General features: G+C 42.2%; 1 protein-coding gene across 1 annotated transcript in view; it reads left to right on the top strand.

Annotated features, from left to right (window-relative positions):
- The first annotated feature begins 84 nt into the window (after positions 1-84).
- gabrb2a (gamma-aminobutyric acid type A receptor subunit beta2a) overlaps positions 85-18,810 on the top strand; it is a 31,574-nt gene continuing 12,848 nt past the window's right edge. The window contains 5 exon segments of the mRNA XM_030739186.1: positions 85-232; positions 372-472; positions 896-963; positions 12,304-12,524; position 12,777. Of these exon segments, the coding sequence (XP_030595046.1) occupies positions 159-232; positions 372-472; positions 896-963; positions 12,304-12,524; position 12,777 (465 nt within the window). The 5' untranslated portion in view covers positions 85-158.

Genomic DNA, 18,810 nt, shown 5'->3' with positions numbered 1-18,810 from the left:
GCAATGGAAACTGCTCATCCACCATCATCAGTCTCCACTCTTTGATCTTGGGCTGGCTGCACGCATGCGCCCCTCATTGGCTCCTCTGCACCGTCTGGAGTAAGTTGGATGTGCGCTCTCCTCACTCGCATCCCGAAGGCACCTCAAAAGCTGTTGCGATGGGGAGGATCAGGAAAAACCACTTTGGGATTTTGACTTTTTCTTTACTAGTGACTTTTGTGTGGGCTCAAAGGTAATCTCGTTTATGCTTTATTTTGGTCTTGCATGCGATTTAAGCTCTGTGAAAGCGTCCCTGGCGTGTGGTATTAATGAGCTATTTTTTTATTATTATTTATTTATTTTTTTTGCATTACACCACCTTTTCTCTACAGCGTCAAGGATATCAAAGATCCGAGCAATATGCCTCTGGTAAAAGAAACAGTGGACAGGCTGATGAAAGGATACGACATTCGGTTGAGGCCAGATTTCGGAGGTAACGAGCAAATTGAAAACGGGAATGTCATGTTTTCACGCCCTCCTGACGTGCGATACATGGTTAATGAATCGCAAAATCTGCTTTCATTTACATAATTATCCCTTCACAGTCAAATAGGCCTTTCCAATTAGCCTAAGAGAGATGATGTGCATGTATTTCATTTGATGAGGGGGGCTTTTAACGTGATCGATACCGCTCATCAATGTTTGATTACTCCGCTAAATAAATGAAATTAACGCCATTTAAGCTCATCTGTGTATCAACCGTGTAGGTTTTTCTGCTCAGGCTGATGATGCACGAGTCTCCTGTAGGTTCAGAGATGAACCTGTGCTCGCGTCACGAATTTGTTAAAATTTACATGATGAGGAGAATAATTCATTTCTCTTGTGTTAATGCCTCATTTTAACCCCCTTTTCACAGGTGCCCCGGTGGCTGTGGGGATGAATATAGACATAGCGAGCATAGACATGGTCTCAGAAGTCAACATGGTAGGTGAATCTTTATTATCATTACCCCGCTTAATGTTGCCAAATGTACCTGGCATGGCCGCAATGTCCTCTGAAGTGAGTTATACTTGTCGTGGGGCAGTATACGTGAGAGCCAGGACGTTAATTACATTTTGGAGGGGGGGCGGGAGAAAAAAAAATGTGAAGGCTTCCGTTCTCCCCAAACACATCATCGCCATCCTCTCCTCAGTCTCCGCATTTGCAGTTCTGGTGTGTTGCTGCATTTGAATTCAAAACACACACTCACTGGCGCACTCGGACGCACAGCCCCGGCTGCGCGCACGGAGTGCTGTGTGTGTGTGTGTGTGTGTGTGTAAGGCTGCTTAACGTGAAGCCTCGGTGCTGTAATTTTGTTGTCACACACGTACAAAACACGAGCAAGACAAAAAAAAAAAAAAGAACGAAAACAACATCTTTCCTCCAAATATGCATCATTTTGTCCTTTTTAATTCAGCGACCAATCACATCATCACCCTCTACGTAAACGATCTTCCCTCAACTTGTCAGATGACGTCAGCAATTTGTTATTAATAAATGTATGATCACACAGCAGTAGAAAGAAAAAAAGGGTGCACAAAGATGAACTTCTTCTGCGACTTGGAGAGAGGGCAGAGGGGGGAAAGTTAAGCAGCCCATGCAAGAGCACCACCTATTGATCCGTGTGACAGACAGACAGACCGACCACCGCAGCCGGCAGTTTAAGCTACTTCACTGCAGCTGCAGGGCATCAAATACTATCTGCTTCCATTGTAAAATTGGTGTTTTTTGCTCACAGGGGTGTTTTCGTGAAACTATTAAGGCCATATTAAAGAATTCAGAGTGTGAGAAAAGATGATTTCTGAAGCAGGCTCTCTGCAGGGCAACATAATAGATGTGTTATATAAGAGCATGAAAAACAAGTTTGCCACCAGGAATGGAAGGAGGTGTGTTTTCTATCATTAGCTGAAGCGTTTTTAAGCTGACATCTAGTTAATTTTGCCTCTCAGATTTCGATTTGGCAGCCCGTTAAAGACGCTGTGTCTGATGGTCGTTTGACTGAATGGGTTTTTTTTTTTTTCATCAGATAGATACAACAGTGATGTGAGTTTGCTTTGGGTGAGGAAAAGCACTCAATGGTTAGAGCTTCTCCTTTGATGGAAATGATTCATTTTGGTGGAGGATGCTGCCAGAACGGAAGTGCCTTGGGGGTCCGGGGAGATTTGAAATAGAAACCCCTCACCAGCTTCCGCCTCTCTCTCTCTCTCTCTCTCACACACACACACACACACACACACACACACACACACACACACACACACACACACACACACACACACACACACACACACACTTTTCCTCTCTCCCTTCTCCATCCTTCCCTCCCACCACATTGACTGGATCCCTGGATGTGACTCTGGGCTCAGCAGCCATGTAATCCACCTCTGCCTTGCTCCAAAGGGTTATCTTACTTAAGAACTAGGCATCTATGCAGGCATTCATCTGGAAAAAAACACTGCTTCATACATCCGTGTGTGTGTGTGTGTGTGTGTGTGTGTGCGTCTGTGATAAAACACAAAACTGAGCGCAAACAGTGAATGGCGACTGACGTCATGCAGCTCCCCGTGGCTATGAGAGAGCATTCATCTCTCTCATTTCTCAGAAAAGCTCTCCCTGCCAAATCGGCACAAGCGTCCCTCTGACACGACAGACAAATTTAGACAAAAAGTAGGGGAAAAAAATGAAATAAAAAAAAAAAGTCCAAGTTCTTGTTGACTTGTGTTACGTTGTGAAAAATCCTCCTTTCAACTTACATAACACGTTGGAATTTCCTCCTCCTCCTCCTCCTTTCTTCACGTCCAGCTCTCTATGGTGCAGCAGAGGATAACAGCAGTTGACGAGATTGATCTCGGAGAAATCAATAATATCATCGTGTGCCGTGATCACGAGGATGGAGTCGGTGACCTGTGCTTGGTGCAGGGCCGCTTTGATCTTCCTCATCAGGGGCAGCTGCTTTTAAGATTAAAGTGCTGAGAGGGAAAACAACAAAGAGAGAGGCGAGGATGAAACTGGTGATGAAGGCAGCGAGGAGCAGGGTGGGAGAGATGTGAAGGTTACTGTGATCAGTTTCAGTGTCCCCTCTAATGATATCTGCACACATGGTGGGAGCTGAAGAAAAGTCACTGCAGACCTTTGCCTTAGCAAAGAAGATCTGGAGTGTGCCTCCTTAACGTGGTTTCACCTTTTCCATGTTGCGGCTTCAAGGCTGCAGAAATCATCCATAGTTAACACATACATGTCCGTTCGCTGTCAGATATTTTAAGCTCCTCACTGAAATTATACAACCTTCAAACTCACGTCAAAATCCAATTGTGATTTTTGTGGCAGAGCCACCTCATGAAATGGAAATTTTCTGCATGCTTGTGCATAATTTCCAAAGTCTGTTGTGACTTTGGTGCAGTGTAAGGGGTTAAAAACAAGGCTCTGCATCATCAACCAAATTATGTGACTGCAAATCTGCACCATGCAATGTTGTCTAAACAGTGTCAGAAAAAAAAAAACAACATTACAAGTTTCTAGTCCATGACATTGTTTAATGCCTTTTTTCTTCCACCCATAGTCCAGAGTAGGCTGTTAAAGAAGACTGTTTTGCTGCAATTTGTGTGAGTAATCAGAATTAAACAGAAAAATGCAGAGGTGTTTATAACAAGTTGAATTTTAAGGTGCTTTCCACCTTCACTATCTTCAAGATCAAAACAAGAACAAAAAAAGAAAAAAGGAAATGTTCTTCAGGCACTCTTAGAGCAAAGAGAAGTTATATTAAAAACCTTTGTCTTAGTCAAAGCAAAACTGTAAATCTAAAGTAAATTCAGATCAGAATGATTTCTAAAGAAGCTTTTCCAAAGATAACTCCAACTCCATCCCAGTCATGCCTGTTTCCAAATGAACGCAGCTCATGGACCTGAAGGAAAATGGAGGAATCAGCTGTATGAGGTGATCTGAAATCAGCTGTTTGTGTGCAGGCCCGCTTTCATGGTGGTGTGCAGGACTGGGTTGTAGACAGCTGCTCGCTCCTCTAATTAATGATAAAAACGCCTCTGGTGGAGAATGAACTCTGCATTTTGAACGGGGCTGATTGAAGCCATTGTGGCATTTTTTTTTTTTTTTCTGCACTGCGCTGACATGAAGGGCATGATGGTTGTGGGAATTGTAGTATTGCTGCTCCTCTCGCTGTTTCAATGCTGGTTCACATGTGTATGTGCCACAGTGAAGTCTTTTTTTTTTTTTTTTTTGTGCGTTCTTGTGCGATCCACAACATCAGCCTGCTCAGGCTCAAAGGTCAGCCATGTTGTCGGGCAATAAAATGTGCAGGTCAGTCAGCGCTGTGGTAGCAGCCTCGCCTGCATGACATTACAAATGTGCTATTTTGAGAGGGAAGTGTCCTCCGAGTCCGAGGTGTGACCACACATCTTTGCTGGGTGGGCTGTGCTGACTCACTGGGGTTAGTGCAAAATATGGCACAGATATGATATCATGGCCGAGACCCCCGCTCTGCAGTTTATCTCCATCAGTCAGTCAGTCTGTCTGTCTGTTCGGGGCCAGCATCCTGCTCCATCACTCATCTCCCTCACTTAGCAGCTGAAGTTTGATTTGCATAATTCTGTTTGTTTTTGCTGAAATCACAGATCCAGGAACCCAAACCCTGGTTACGGTGCATTAAAAAGTGTTCTGCACACAGCCAGTGCAGCTGATTAAATACAAGTCGAGTCTGTTGTCTCAGCAATGCATCAGCACTGCATAATAATGCCTTCAGTATGTGATCCATATGTTGAGCATAGCTATGCACTGCAAGGCAGGAATGCGGAGGGAGCTAAATGAGTATTTTCACTCCTCGTTTTTTTTTTTCTTCTTCTTCCCGCTTGTTAATTACATGTAAAATACCTGAGGTTGGTGGTTGTTAAGAGGCACTGCCTGTACTATAATACTGTTCTCTGAATGTTAATTAGCTGGCTGTGAATTAAAAGATTTAAACAAACCAGCTGTGGTGGCTTCTGGGATGGAGGAATTAGTGGGGCGTGAGTGTAGCTTTTATTAAGATCTTTATCCTGACTAGCTCCGGTTTCTCTCTTATTTTCTACATGAGTAACGGGATTTGGCCGTCAGATAACGGCAGCCCGTGACCAGAGGGAAGGGAACGGCGTTACAGTACGTCCTTGTGAGATGGAGCTTCTTGTGTCTGTGAATTAGCAACCATTTTGATCTTGTTTGTCCAAACTGATCCTGTTCCATTTTATTTTCAGCTTGTGGAAAATAAGCTTGTGTTATTTTTACTCAGTGTTGCTATGACAACCCAGCCTTTTTTTTTTTTTTTGGTGGATCCAGAGAAGTCAAGAAAAAGCAAAAAAAAAAAAAAAGGGGGCCTTTTTTCTAGGGACTTTTTCAAGGTTTTCTCTCATTTATATTCTAGGTGAAGGATATTTTGTGTTTGTTTCAGCCTTTTTCTGCTAATTTGCCTACGTAACAGAAATTTCTCAGGCTGTTAATGATTAATTCTGGATAAGGATGCGATTCCTTTCCATTTCTGTCCATCCATTTTCTTAACTGCTCATCCACCTGGGGACATGGGTGATGGCTGCTTAAAGATGCTGGACAGATCACCAGTCCATCAACATAGGGACAGCTCAGACAGCTTGTGCTCAGCCAAACCTACAGCTAATGGATCAGGTGCTTAACAGGCAGAATATGTCCAGTCTGAACCTCCAGCTGATTGGGAGGTTCAAACCTTGTTTACCACTTAAGTTGATTAACAGCTGAACCAATCAAAAGCCAGAGCCAGCAAATATCTGGAGTATTTGCATGATAAATGACTTTACCCTGGTATCTGAATTTTCACAATTTACACATATATATATATCAGCTATATTCACACCTTTTCACCATTTAAAGAGAAAAAATAGAAATCTTTGATTGTTCTTTTTGTGTTTGTTCTGCTGGACTTCCCAAAAAGCAAGAATGCAGGTTGTTCAGAACACTGTCATTAGTAATGCTGAGTGGACGCACACAGTAACAGATTAATATGGTAAGTAGTATAATTACAACAGCACAAGAACAACACTTAATCCTGCAGCTTTCTCACATGCATGCCGGCTCTTCTGCCTTAATGTTTAGCCCATGGACACTTAAACTGTTGAACTGAAGGTAAAGACGCTCACTAATGAGCTTGCTTCTAGTAAAATCTGGCAATATAAAAAAAAATGTTCCAAAACTATGCAGTTAGTGTCTTATTTTAAATGATAATGTAAAATTATGCCAAATTTTAATTGATTTCTTCCAATGGCACTTATATGATAAAAGGAAATTGCCGTTTTTATTAGCTAATTTGTTAAATGCTCTTATTATTAACTTACCCTTGTAGAGTCCCACCGCTAGAGTAAAGTTGCACCTACTTTAAATTGGTTTTAATCTAATTTGATTATGGCCAGTTCAGGGAACAAAAAAAAAAAAAAAAGTCTCTGTTTCTTAAAGTGGGAGTTAAGTAATCGAGCTCCATTAAAAGCCTGTAATGTGTTTTGATGACTCCTTAATGATTCTGTCAGGCACTTTCTCCACTGAAACTAAGTAGCTGAAAAATGACCAACTGGAAAGAGAGTCATAAAGGCCATGCTGTCACTTCCCTCAGGATGTGCATAGCTGGCAACTCATTCAGAATGCACTTACGTCCCCCTTGACCCCTAATATTTAATTTGAAGACTGTACTTAACCAGAAACACAGAGAGCACAACAAATGAATAAGCTCAGCCTGACCAGTTGTTCTGTGTGTGTGCTCCAGCTTGGATACGGAGAAGATGCTGAGACGTCTGCAGACGAGCTTGTTACTGTCCAAATGTCCGGTTGTCCCCTCACAGCGCAGGAGGTTTTTATTATTAGCAGAGTCTCCCTGCTTTCATTGGAGCGCCCGGCAGTGGGACACAGCACATGAGAGCATCAGCAACACGGTAGACATCTGTCCACTCCTGCAAAGCTGCAGAGAGACGAGGGAAAGGCGCACATACCAACCATCAAGGGATGCTTGTTTTTAAATTTCCTGTGTTTTTCACTGCTGCTTTATCCGTAATGAAAATATGTAAATATAAAAATGTATTTATCGTTCCTGTGAATATCATTCCCACAACTATTTATGCTACAGAGAGGTTGACTGCTGTGTCACAGAAAATACTTTACAAAAATAAATTAATAAAAAAAGGGAGTGCTGTGCAGAAAGTACCATTAACAACAAGTACAAATTATATTGATCATATTTAATTATGTTTTACAGTGGAAACCAGTGCAGGACAGTGATTTAATAAACTATTAATTAGAAATTAATGAGGAACATGAAAATGACTGTTGGTGGACGTGTCTTTTCACACACTGTAATACATTGTCCCGTAGATTAACGGTAAAATACTGGCTGCAGGATTTCTGGTAGTTAAGTGTTAGAGTTTCCTATTAAATCTACACTGCAGTATATCGCAGTGATTATAGTACTGCACCCAATCACAGTAAACTGCTGTGTTTTATTGATATTATTTTATACCATTGGCCGCAGGGTTCACGGTACATCACCGTTTATTGTTTGTTTGTTTGTTACAATTTTCTTACTCTTTAATGTATACTTGAGGCAGCAGGGTATCAAGGGGATTTTCACAATCAATATCTCATTATATTATATATCATTAGCAATTTCAGTAAACCAAAACATTCTTTGGGAAAGAACAGACTTGGAAAATAATGCAAATGTAACCCAAAATGAGTTCAGTCTGACAAGAAAAAGAAGTTTTATTCAAATCACAGGTGGGAAGTTTCAGGCACTTATCATAACTGTCCATTCATAAATCTCGTGTGACTGCTTTGCACAGACAGAACTGAGGAAACAGTTTATATTTTTTTAAAAAGTGAACGCCGAAAGTCATCTGCTCCTTCCAATCTAAATTTACAAACCCAGCAGTATATTGTGTTAAGCCCATCTATGTGCAGCCCCCCCCCCCTATGCCGCTTGTGACAGCTGATGTAGTTGTAATGGAGGACGTGTAACAACCACAGTCTGTCAGATTTCTCAGGGAAACACAAATGCACTCCTTGTCACTCTGTCAGATTCTTAATGGGGGTTTGTTAGCCCAGAAACATATCTGCAGTGAGACACTGTCACTGTGCACCCAGCCTTGATTTTTTTTTTTTTTGTTTTATTTTTTAAAGTTAGCCGAGCCTCGTTGTATCCTCTTTGTGTTTATGTATTCGGTGCTGTCAGGCCCTTTTTTTTTTTTTTTTTTTTTTTTTTTTTTTTTTAAATGTTGGTGCTCTCCACAAGATGTCTCCCTCACTGATGCTTACTGGGCTGCCTGTGTGATCTTAATGGAGTTTCTGAGAAGTGCTTGTGACAAGGAGATTGAAGGTCGCTCTGGAGACCAGTGCTCAAGCATGGGACGCTATGACTAGCTGCAGCTTTTTTTGGGTGTTGTATGCCACGAACGAGAGAAATATCAGTCAGGATTTCTCTTCTTCTTACACAGTCTTAGGAATTCAGTGTTTATGTACAGCATGCAGAAACAGATTTGTCAGATTTTCAGAGATAATCTCATTATTTATTTTATAGCCTTTTTTTTTTTGCATAAAATTACATGGTTGTCCTGCCTACTTTACTGCACAGCACCTGTACAGCATGACTCAGCCAGCACTTTTTCTGTTACAAAACGGTTCCCTTGCAGTATTCTGTGTTGCAGATTTGGCTTTCAGGCTGTACTGAGAGAGAGGTGAGGCAGCTGTACTTTGTGCCTCTCTCTAAGCTCAAGTGATGTCCAAGTCAAGGTAAACAGCACCATCTGTGAGGCTGTAATTATGCTGCCATTTTACAGCACAGCCAGGAGGTAGCGTGCAGGCCCAGGTGTTCTCTGTGCATATCTATACTGTTAAACCCCCTGACATACACAAAAAGGCACTGCAAACATGCAAGCTCAACACATTAAAATGAGGGCAGACATCTTTAAGTTCAAATTTAGTTTTAACTTAGCATTTCAAAACATTTAGTGTCCAGTACTCCTTTAATCTGAGAGGTCACAGAAAAGTTGGACTAAAATGAGCGAAAGCTGAGATCAGCGTAACGGCCTCACTGTCATGCTGTCCTGGCTTAATGAACATTTGAAAAAAATCTTTATTTATCTTGTTAGTAACACCTGAGCTTTTCCTACTACGACAGGTTAAAATGTCTGCTGTGAATGTGTGACTCATTTAGTGCTGCATTTATTGAAGCAAGAAAAATTACATTTGAGTGACAGGAGACTCCTCACAAGTATCCAAAATCAGATTTTTTTTTTTTTTAACAACTGTTGAGTGTTTGCTGCATAGGAAGTCGTAGAGATTTTGGAGTAAAGTTGGATTTACTGTGAAAAAGTCAGATAAGAGGATTAAAGACATTGAAAAACATCATTTTGGATCATGAGGTTTTTGGTGTTTTTCCCAGAATTCTAACTTTTCATTTTAGAATTCCAACTTTTTCACCAACCAATGAAAAAATCTGATTTTTGAAAAAAAAAAAAAAAAAGTCATGACCCCCCAAAAGTATATATATATATATATATATATATATATATTTTCAGTGGCCCTAATCCTCTTCTGTAAAAAGTGAACAAACTCATGTTGTGAAAAAAAAATTAACTGAGCGTTAAAACCAAACAGATTTTCTGAGATTTATTGAAAGAAACCTTTGCAAAGGGATCAATAGAGCACAAACAGCCTTTGCACCAGAAAAGAAAAATAGCAGCTCTTTCATACTCATTGTGTGGATGCGAACTTTGTCTGATCAGCTGTTGAAGGTTTTCTTCTCGCAGTCTTGTCGGCACCTGGCTGATAACAAAGACACAGAAAGTGCCTCATGACCTCGAACATGGCGTACAGTTGGTTGTTTTACACCGTCGCACACACACACACTCTTTGTACAAGTAGGTTACAATCACATAAATGAGTTGATTAACTTAACTTGTTTAAGTTGAGTGTGTTGATTTTAATTAAGTGGCACAAAACTAACTTAAAGGACAAATCACGTGACCTCCTGTGCCAAAGTAACATGCCATCAGAAACAAGCCCAGCTGGAGGTCATTAATTACTGCTGAAATCTTGATCATGATCATCACAAATCCACAGCAATCAGCATCTAAACACAACATACTGTTTAACACTCAGAACACTGCTAAATTAATTCATTGAACCTAAAGATTAACAGTCCCATGAGTCTGTGTCCTCACTGGTGTGGACACTCAGTCCACACCAGTGACTGAGCATCGAAGATGGACGTGGCCGCTCTGAGGTTACCCTTCGGTTTGTGGACTACCGTTTTTGTCGCCATCTTGGCTGTTGGAGGCAGACGCAACAATATTAGGATGCAACCCATCCTCACGGCAGTTTGTCATGACCTTTATTGGTTTGTGTTTCTGCCACAGTGACACCGCCATGCTTTCTCTAGGCAAAATATGTGCTTGTGACATGAAATAAACCTCCTATTGAAATGTACGACTTAAAAAATCATGCTCACTGACACAGGAAAACCTGACAATTAGTGTCCATGAACAAGAAAGCAGCAGCAGTTGAACAAGAAGGTGGAGTTCTAAATTATCAGCATATCTAATGTTTGCTTGCTTAGTTAGCGAGGTGCATCCACAGGCCCAAGTTAATGTGGAGGAAGAGAGTTGGGGTTTGCAGTTGGGGTTTTGGAAGCAAGGATACTACCTCAGCAGGATATCTAGTAGTGACCAGATGGACTGCACAGGTGTGCAGTTGGGCATTTTAGCATTGAAGTCTATGGGGATTGACTCACATTTGGATCCAGCCTCAAGTGGCCACGTGAGGAACTGCAGTTTTTGGCACCTCTGCCTTGGCTTCATTTCTCAGCCTCTGTTGTCACCTGGTCCACACTCACGATACTGTTACTTTATCCACTCTCTGAAAAGCTGACACCACATTAATAGAAAATTTCCACTGCAATAATTTCTGTAATCATTTTTTCTCAGACTTTTTCTTCTGGACTTTAGTTCATTTTATTTGTTATTGTTTGTAATTTTGCCAAAGAGAGTGAGGGTTGCAGTATTTTCGCAGCCCTGTTGTTTTTCCATGATAAAGATGGGAGTGTATCGCAGGATATGCTGCCTCAGTTTGCGGTGTATGCTGAGCCTGCAGGCAGCGGCTAATGATCCCAAAGGTGATAGAGATATCCGATCGACAGGCTGATAATGAGACAGAAAGGGAGTGAGTGTGAGAGGAGGGTTCAGTGGGAACCCTTGTAAAACAGGATAAGGAAGCAGCTGTCCTCGCTTGACTTTTTACCGCTGGAAAAAAAAAAAGAATCAGCATGGCAGGAAGTTCGTGTATTTTTAGATGGCCTTTTTTACACTAATATTTTGGTCGCACACGCTGCGTGCAGTGAATTTAGTGTTTAGTGGCAGTTGCATTGCAGCGTCACGCCAATGCGTTATGATGGTGCTCGGAAACATAGAAACACAGCGATAACTGATGATGATGGCTGCTTGGAGTAAAAGCTCAAGGGCCTTGTTTCACGGACCGTATTTTTTAATTTGTTTTCCCACTCCCTGATTGCACTGCAAGACGCTATAGCCAAGCAGATCCGACTGCAGTGCTGTGTTTCACTGTGGCTGTGTGGGTGGAAGTCTTTTTTTTAAGAGTGAGAAGCAGAGAAAAGAGACACACAGAGAGGGAGGAGGAGGAGGTACGGTTTTCTGCCACATCTCTGAGCATGTGTAAAAACAAACTGTACAGTATAAATAATGCCCCCCCCCCACTAAAGTTAAATCTGTAAAACTCTCTCCTGAATCTCAGTAGCACTGGTTGTTTAATATGCAAAATCAGACTGTAAAAAGAGAGGGAGGGAGGAAGCCCCGGCTGCAGATATCTACTAGGAGTTTGCATTAAAGGGGGTATCGTCTCTGTAAAGCAGAACGAGGCTTCGTTCGCTCAAGTGGAAGCAGATATTTTTAGCATGAGACAATAGTCACCCAGCTGAGAAAGTTGGCCTCTGGTTATGGTCTAAAAATTAAGTGAGGATAGTTGAATATTAACCCCCCAACCCTGGCCACCACGGCCCCTAGTAGAGGCTGTGGCCTTTCAGACCACCATCGACCTTTTGGCTGACCTTCTCACTATGCAGAGCCCATACAGCGTGCCACAGCTCAGATGTGACATGCCGGTGGAGCTTGAGATGGTGATGAAAATAAAGCAGACTCCTATGCGCATATGGAAAACGTGTTATCCTTACAGTGAGTTTGGCTTTGGCACTAAATGCAGTCCACCTCTGTTTGGCAGGATTACACCTTGACAATGTACTTCCAACAAGCGTGGCGGGACAAGCGCCTGTCCTACTCTGAGATTGCTTACAACCTGACTCTGGATAACCGAGTGGCCGATCAGCTCTGGGTCCCTGACACCTATTTCCTCAACGACAAGAAGTCCTTTGTCCACGGCGTCACAGTGAAGAACAGGATGATCCGTCTCCACCCTGATGGAACGGTGCTGTATGGACTCAGGTAAGGCTGTTATGGCATCATAATGAAGTATCCTGATTGCATTTGGTGCTATTTGAGTTTTGTGGCTTCTAAGTTGTGACTTTATCAATTGTTTATATTGGTAAAAGATTTGGTTTGAGCAACAAATAAACTCCAGAGATCGGGGACCACCAAAAAGGAAACATGTAAGAAAATTAGAGAAGATAAATGGCTGTGTCATGTGGCAAAATTATTAACAGACTTCTGAATTCAGCCTCTGCAAACTCTGCTTAGAGTAGTCAAGCTGCACTTTTCATGTGCAATGAGGGATTATTACGAGGCCGCCCGTGGTGCCGCTTTCTGAGATGATTAACAAGGTTGAAAAGAGGAGGCAACAGCGAGGATAGGGGGGGCAGGTTTGTTTGTATAGCGCCCTTCAACAACATGGCATTTCAAAGCGTTTCACATAAGAAAGTCATTAAGACAGACTATAAAAGAAACCCAGGGTTATGTAAAAAAAAAAAAAAAAAGCAGTGTTTTCAAAGAATAACCTAAATCTGATGACTAAAAAAAGCTGATATGTGACAGGAAAACACCTCCTTTAATGGTAAGATTCAAGTTAAAAAAAAAAAAAAAAAAGTGTGTGTATTTTCTGTGTTTGTATTCTTTCATGCTATCAGGGGCTTTGAAGAAAGTGCAGTTCTTTGGTTGAAGATCTGTGATTGTGTTCAGTCACAGAGTGATTTTCTTTGGCTGTGAAAAGCTACGGCTCATTGACCGTCCATGCCAGTGTCATCAAATTAACTGCACACAACTGTCGTTGCTATACCTGACAGCAGCGAGTGCCAAAAGTCCAAAAATAAGACCCAAGTTGTAATGAAGCAGAGTTCCCTGCTGTGTATAGGAGGAACTATATACACTCATACTGTAGCCTTTCATATCTCCTGATGATCATCAATAATAAAAATCTGAACTGACTCTGATTGTGTGCAGCCCATCTACGCGACGTCTCTTTGTGGTGCAGGGCTGTGATGCCTCTGAGGATGCTGTCATCCATAATTGATAACCCATAATCAATAATGTAGCAGTTCAATACAAACACAGAATCTGTATTTGTACTGACGCTGCGTATTTGACTGCATAGGCTAACGCAACCTGTCCATCACTGTGCCGCTGCCTCCTCTGATCTGTCACCCCCTTTTCGTGTGTGTGTGTGTGTGTGTGTGTGTGTGTGCTTGTGCGTATGTGTGTCTTTAAAAGCTGAGGTTATTGTTGCTAATTCAAGATGTTGCAGTCGTTCTCTCTCTAGACTGAGATGCCCTTCTTGCGCAAAGGCTGCTTAAAAAATTTAAGTATCTGCACTGCACCACATTATTCATCGCTACATTTTGTCTCAACAGTCAAGAAATGTAATTCCGAACACTCTGACTCAATTATATAAGCCTAACACATATTTTTGCATAACAGCCAAAAAGCAGTGAAAGCCAGGAGAGTTGTAAAAGTGCTGTGAAATTTAAGAGGGGGTGTGCGCAGCAGAGACATGTGGTTTTTACCTCTGATGCGCTGTCCTTGTCAGTGCTGGTGCCTGCCGGCTCCTCCGTTATTTGGTTCGTGGGTTTGGTCCAGGTTTTATTTGATGCTAGCAAGTCCGGACACAAGCTGCTGTCAGAGTCAGCCCGGCCAGATGCCTGCGTGCTCTGAGCACACTGACACGTACCTGTAGAGACGGGTCGGCTGGTTGCAACAGCAGAGCTTTAGTGGGTGTGGAGAAGATGGCTAACCGAGCGTCTTCAGCAGTGAGACAGGACGTATGTGAACACGCATCCTGTCAGAGGGTCTGGGCTATGAATTCATTCAAGTCATGTCAGCAGTGTAAAGGTCAGCGGTGGTAGAAGAAGTTTTTAGATCGTCTGGTTAAGTCAATTAAGAGTTAGAATAACCACAAACTTAAATTAACATTTGATACAAATTAAAAACTGATGCATTAATAAGCAAGAAACCATTTACTGCGGATATTACTCGTCTATTTACACCAGGGAACGTCAACTGGCGGCCCGCGGGCCCCATCTGGCCCCCCGAATAGTACTGCCACAGGTACAATAAGCCAATCAATCATGTCAAGTCATAACCCGTTAACTACACGTCTCTGCATTATCAAAAGCCTCCAAACGCCACTTCCCATTGTGCGTAATTGCCTCCATGTCCCTAGAACCAATCAGAATGCAAGATCGGACCATGTGACTTCAAACATTTTCTGGCTCCGCTAAGCAGCTAAGCGGCTTTTTTTTTTTGGTGTTGGTGTTGGTGATCAGATTGTAAACACAGTTCAAGGTGAGTCTAAACTTGTTTTGTGTAGAAAAAATGTTTGGCGATCAAACTTGTCTAAGTAAAGGAAGTAAAAATGGTAACGAGATAGTTCGCATGGGCTCCATCTCCTTTCCTGTGAGGGTCTCTCACACGTTCTGCTCGCGGGGGACCGGATGGTGGCTCGGCGTATAACCGCATGCGGTCACATCCCCCATAGCCCCCGTCTCTCGGTTGTCACGAACCCCGCGGCCTAGTATCTACTATTCTGTTATTGTTAAAATAAATGTGCTGCTATTTTGTGCCATTGTAGTTGTACTGTGTGAATCTATGTCAAAATCTTTTTATCATGATTGATATTTGCTCACACTGTCTGCCGAGAAAAATTCCGGCCCTTGGCCCGCGGGTAGTTGTTGACCCTTGCTGTACACACTGCTGTTTAATTGGTAGCAATGCATCATATTTTTAAAACTGACTCAGTGTTTTGTACTTACAATATAAAAAAGAAAAGTGAAGCTACTGTCAAATAAATGCAGCTGAGTAAAAAATAGAGGTATAAATTAGCCGCAAACAGAAGTGAAATGCTTCCAAAGTTTACCATCATAGTTAAACATGTAGACTGAGAAAGTGACCACTTTTGTGAGTAAATCTTTATGTATATATGACGTAAACATTTACATCATTTGGTTGTCCTCCAGTTATTGCAGCTGTGTGCAATGAGCTTCCAATTTTGTTGCCGTTGAAATGGTTGCTTTGATCATGTGGACCAGGTCTTCAAGTAAGCTGCCCTCTTCAGAGGAACTTAGGTATGTCAAAAAGACAGTCAGTCTGACATCAGTGGGGGTCAAGTTGGCAATTACATACAATCTGTTTGTAATAATACAACAATTAACTGATAAATCAGTGAAAATTGCAGATCCTTTGCTTCTGTTTTAAATCTGTTAGCTTATGGATACACAAAATTTCATATTAAACAGAAATTACCCACACTCAGAGTCCAGCCAGACCCTCACAGATCACAGAAATTCATAAATTCCCCCACAAATTGTGACATAGGCACTTGGCACCCTTGCTTTGACATAATATAACCAGAATGTGAGTCCCCTATTGCAAAGAGATCCGTTGCAGATGAGTTGTACTCATCGGCGCAGTTGTTGGCATGTTTGCAGTCTGTCTGCATTTAAAAATTAGACACTGATTTTTGGCAAATCTTCGCTGATTTGTTTGGAGATGGGCTGCACTCACCTTGGAATCAGAGGTGGACGATGTTGCAAGCTCCACCTCAGAGGGACCAGTTAATCACTGCAGCTACTTGCAATCCATCTCTGACAGAAAAAAATTCTGCACAATCTCCAGGCAACCACTGATTTTTTTTTTTCTGGTTGTAAGGAGGTTGCTGTCCTATTTTTACATTAGTGTGACTGAGCCATAAGCTGTGTCCACAGAGGGAGCGATTCACAGCAACGTGCCCATCAGAGACCATAGAAAGTCAGTGGCATCAATGATTAAGATCCACTGGTGGCGTGAAGTCGGCGGGTTCCAAGATGAACTTTTCTAAACTTTAAGGCACTACCAATGAGAATGAGGATACCAGTGATTGATGCACAAAGAGCGAATGGCTCCCTGTTTGACACAACTATTTTTAATATATGGATAAACCCTCCACAGCACTTCCCGAGGCCCTCGGGAATACACCGGCCGAGTTTCACCTAAGTTACATTAATGGCTGTTGGGGAAACAAGTAGAAACATCCCAAACATACAGAGATTTCTTCATTTATTAAAGCAATTAAATTTAAGCTCAAATGAATACTGTAATCAACTAAAAACTGTAATTTAGAGATACACAAATTGTGAGTACTCAGGTTATAAGTACCTCAAAATAGGTGAGGTACTGTAAAGTAGGGTACTTAAATGAATGTGCTTTATGCTAAAGTTGCCACCATAAGATACTTTAAAGAACTACTTTTTCCCTTTTGTATCTTACTCTTCTAATAACCTCATTTCCTTTTGTCTCTATTTAAGCATCTAGAAATTATTATTCTAAAATCTACTGATGGTCTTCTGTCATAGCCTCGGACTTTTTTGGGGCTAATCATTGTCAGCTGACATCAGATGGCAGCTAATAGTTATCCGATGGATTTTGGAAAACGCTATTGTTGTTTTGCTATCAAAGCCTGCTCAAAGTGAATGATCAGTAGTGCTTGAAGTACAGGCTGGAAACCAGAAAGCTTCCTGTACCCATAATCTTACCCAATGCTATATGCTGAATTTGTTTTTTTCCTTTTAGATAAAATTAAAATGTCTCGCTATACAATATCATGTAATCTTGTTAAATCCTTAGATAATGAGGAGCAAAAGTAAACACATTATTGATCTCACAGGGGAAGGAGTATTTGTGCTGAGCTGAAATTAGCTAACACACTAACTGGGAAACACCAGTAGGTTAAACTGTTTAGTTTGCAGGAGGCACTAGATGTGCGTGTGTGTGTGTGTGTGTGTGTGCGTGCGTGCGTGCGTGCGTGCGTGCAATCTGTGTCTCTGGGTAGGTGTGTGTGAGTGGGCGAGTGTTATTTATGGGGTGCATGCGGAGGAGGAAGGGTGAGGGTGTTGTTTACTCCTTATTCTGTGGATATATAGTGCATCCCAATCCTGCCAAATCCTGGTCTTCAATTACCAGGAGGAGCAGAAAATTACAACAGTGCTCCCAACTGTCACTTTAGAGCTCGGTTTGACTCTCGGGGAGAGGCAGTCTGATCTAATTACCCAGCCCCTGAACAGGCTCAGCCAATAACACAGATACCGCCCAGGCTGCAAGGAAAAACACACATGCACAGACAACAGGAAAATAGAAACTCCACTTAGCTTTTCATTTTATGCAGGAAGGCAGGAAAAAAAAAAAAACCACAGACACTGAGTGCGTGACTCCCGCTGCATGTCGCTCCACATTGGCATACAGAGAGACTGAGCCAAAAAGGGAGAAAGAGACATGAAGGTCAGACTTCATTCAAAATGGAGAAATTATTAGGATTCTTCCCCCCCTCACCCTTCTCCACTCTCTCTCTCCTTTCTCTGTGAATATTGTAACTCCTTTTGTGAGATGACATATCCTTGTGCTTTGGAGACTGACGTCGTCTTTTGTCAGGCCAAGGAGCGTTTCCGCTCTGCAGCTAAATACATGATGATATCCCATGGCCAGCATGAGAAAGCTGCCTTCTTTACTGCCAGTGCTGTCAGTCGGATCATCTTTAGAGCTATCGCTTTCTGAAGATGGAAACGTAGAAACTTCCTTTTTGATTGGTTGTGCTTTGTGACCTGAAGAGACAATCCTGCATGTGTTTGCTCAGCTCTCTCTCCAAAATGGAGGAAGCTTCTCCATCTTAATTTAAGTTCTGAAATGATCCTTTTCTCCTAACGCCTGCATGTGTGATAAAATGTCAGTTTAAGTCTGCACAGGTTTGGAACCTGCAAAATCCTCCCCTCTGCATTTGGCCTCTTCTTCTGCGATGCTCCCTCGAAATGAGATTCTGTCTGGGAATTCATGGTGGTTGTGTTATGTCCGTAAACAAGGTCATTTGGAATAAAGGTGCACAGGCTGCCTAAGGGGGGTCCACACACACACACACACACACACATATATATAGAGAGAGAGCCTGGGTTGAACTGTGAGAGGAACACACACACACGCAAACACACACACACACACACACACACAAAAACAGCCTTTTTTTAGAACTCCGTGTCCTATTAGCTCCGACGCAGAGCAAATGTAGCGTGTTTGATTCTGCGTGATCTGCGAGAGCATGGCCTCTCCGCCGGCAGGTTGGGATGAGCGAGAGAGGGACCGGCTCTGATGTTGATGAAGAGCAAACAAGCCTGTGCTTCATGACTGCTGCTGCTGCTACTGCTGCAGAGGTCCACAGCAGACTCTCTCTGCAGTGGAGATGACGAAGAGGAGGAGGAGATTCAAAGATGGGAAGGGAATCCTGCAGAGAAACCCTCGTCCTGCTTCTCCTCCATGCTCA

Source organism: Archocentrus centrarchus, chromosome 10 (genome assembly GCF_007364275.1).
Source record: "Archocentrus centrarchus isolate MPI-CPG fArcCen1 chromosome 10, fArcCen1, whole genome shotgun sequence".
NCBI classification, from domain to species: domain Eukaryota; kingdom Metazoa; phylum Chordata; class Actinopteri; order Cichliformes; family Cichlidae; genus Archocentrus; species Archocentrus centrarchus.
This window is presented reverse-complemented; position numbering and strand designations above follow the sequence as displayed.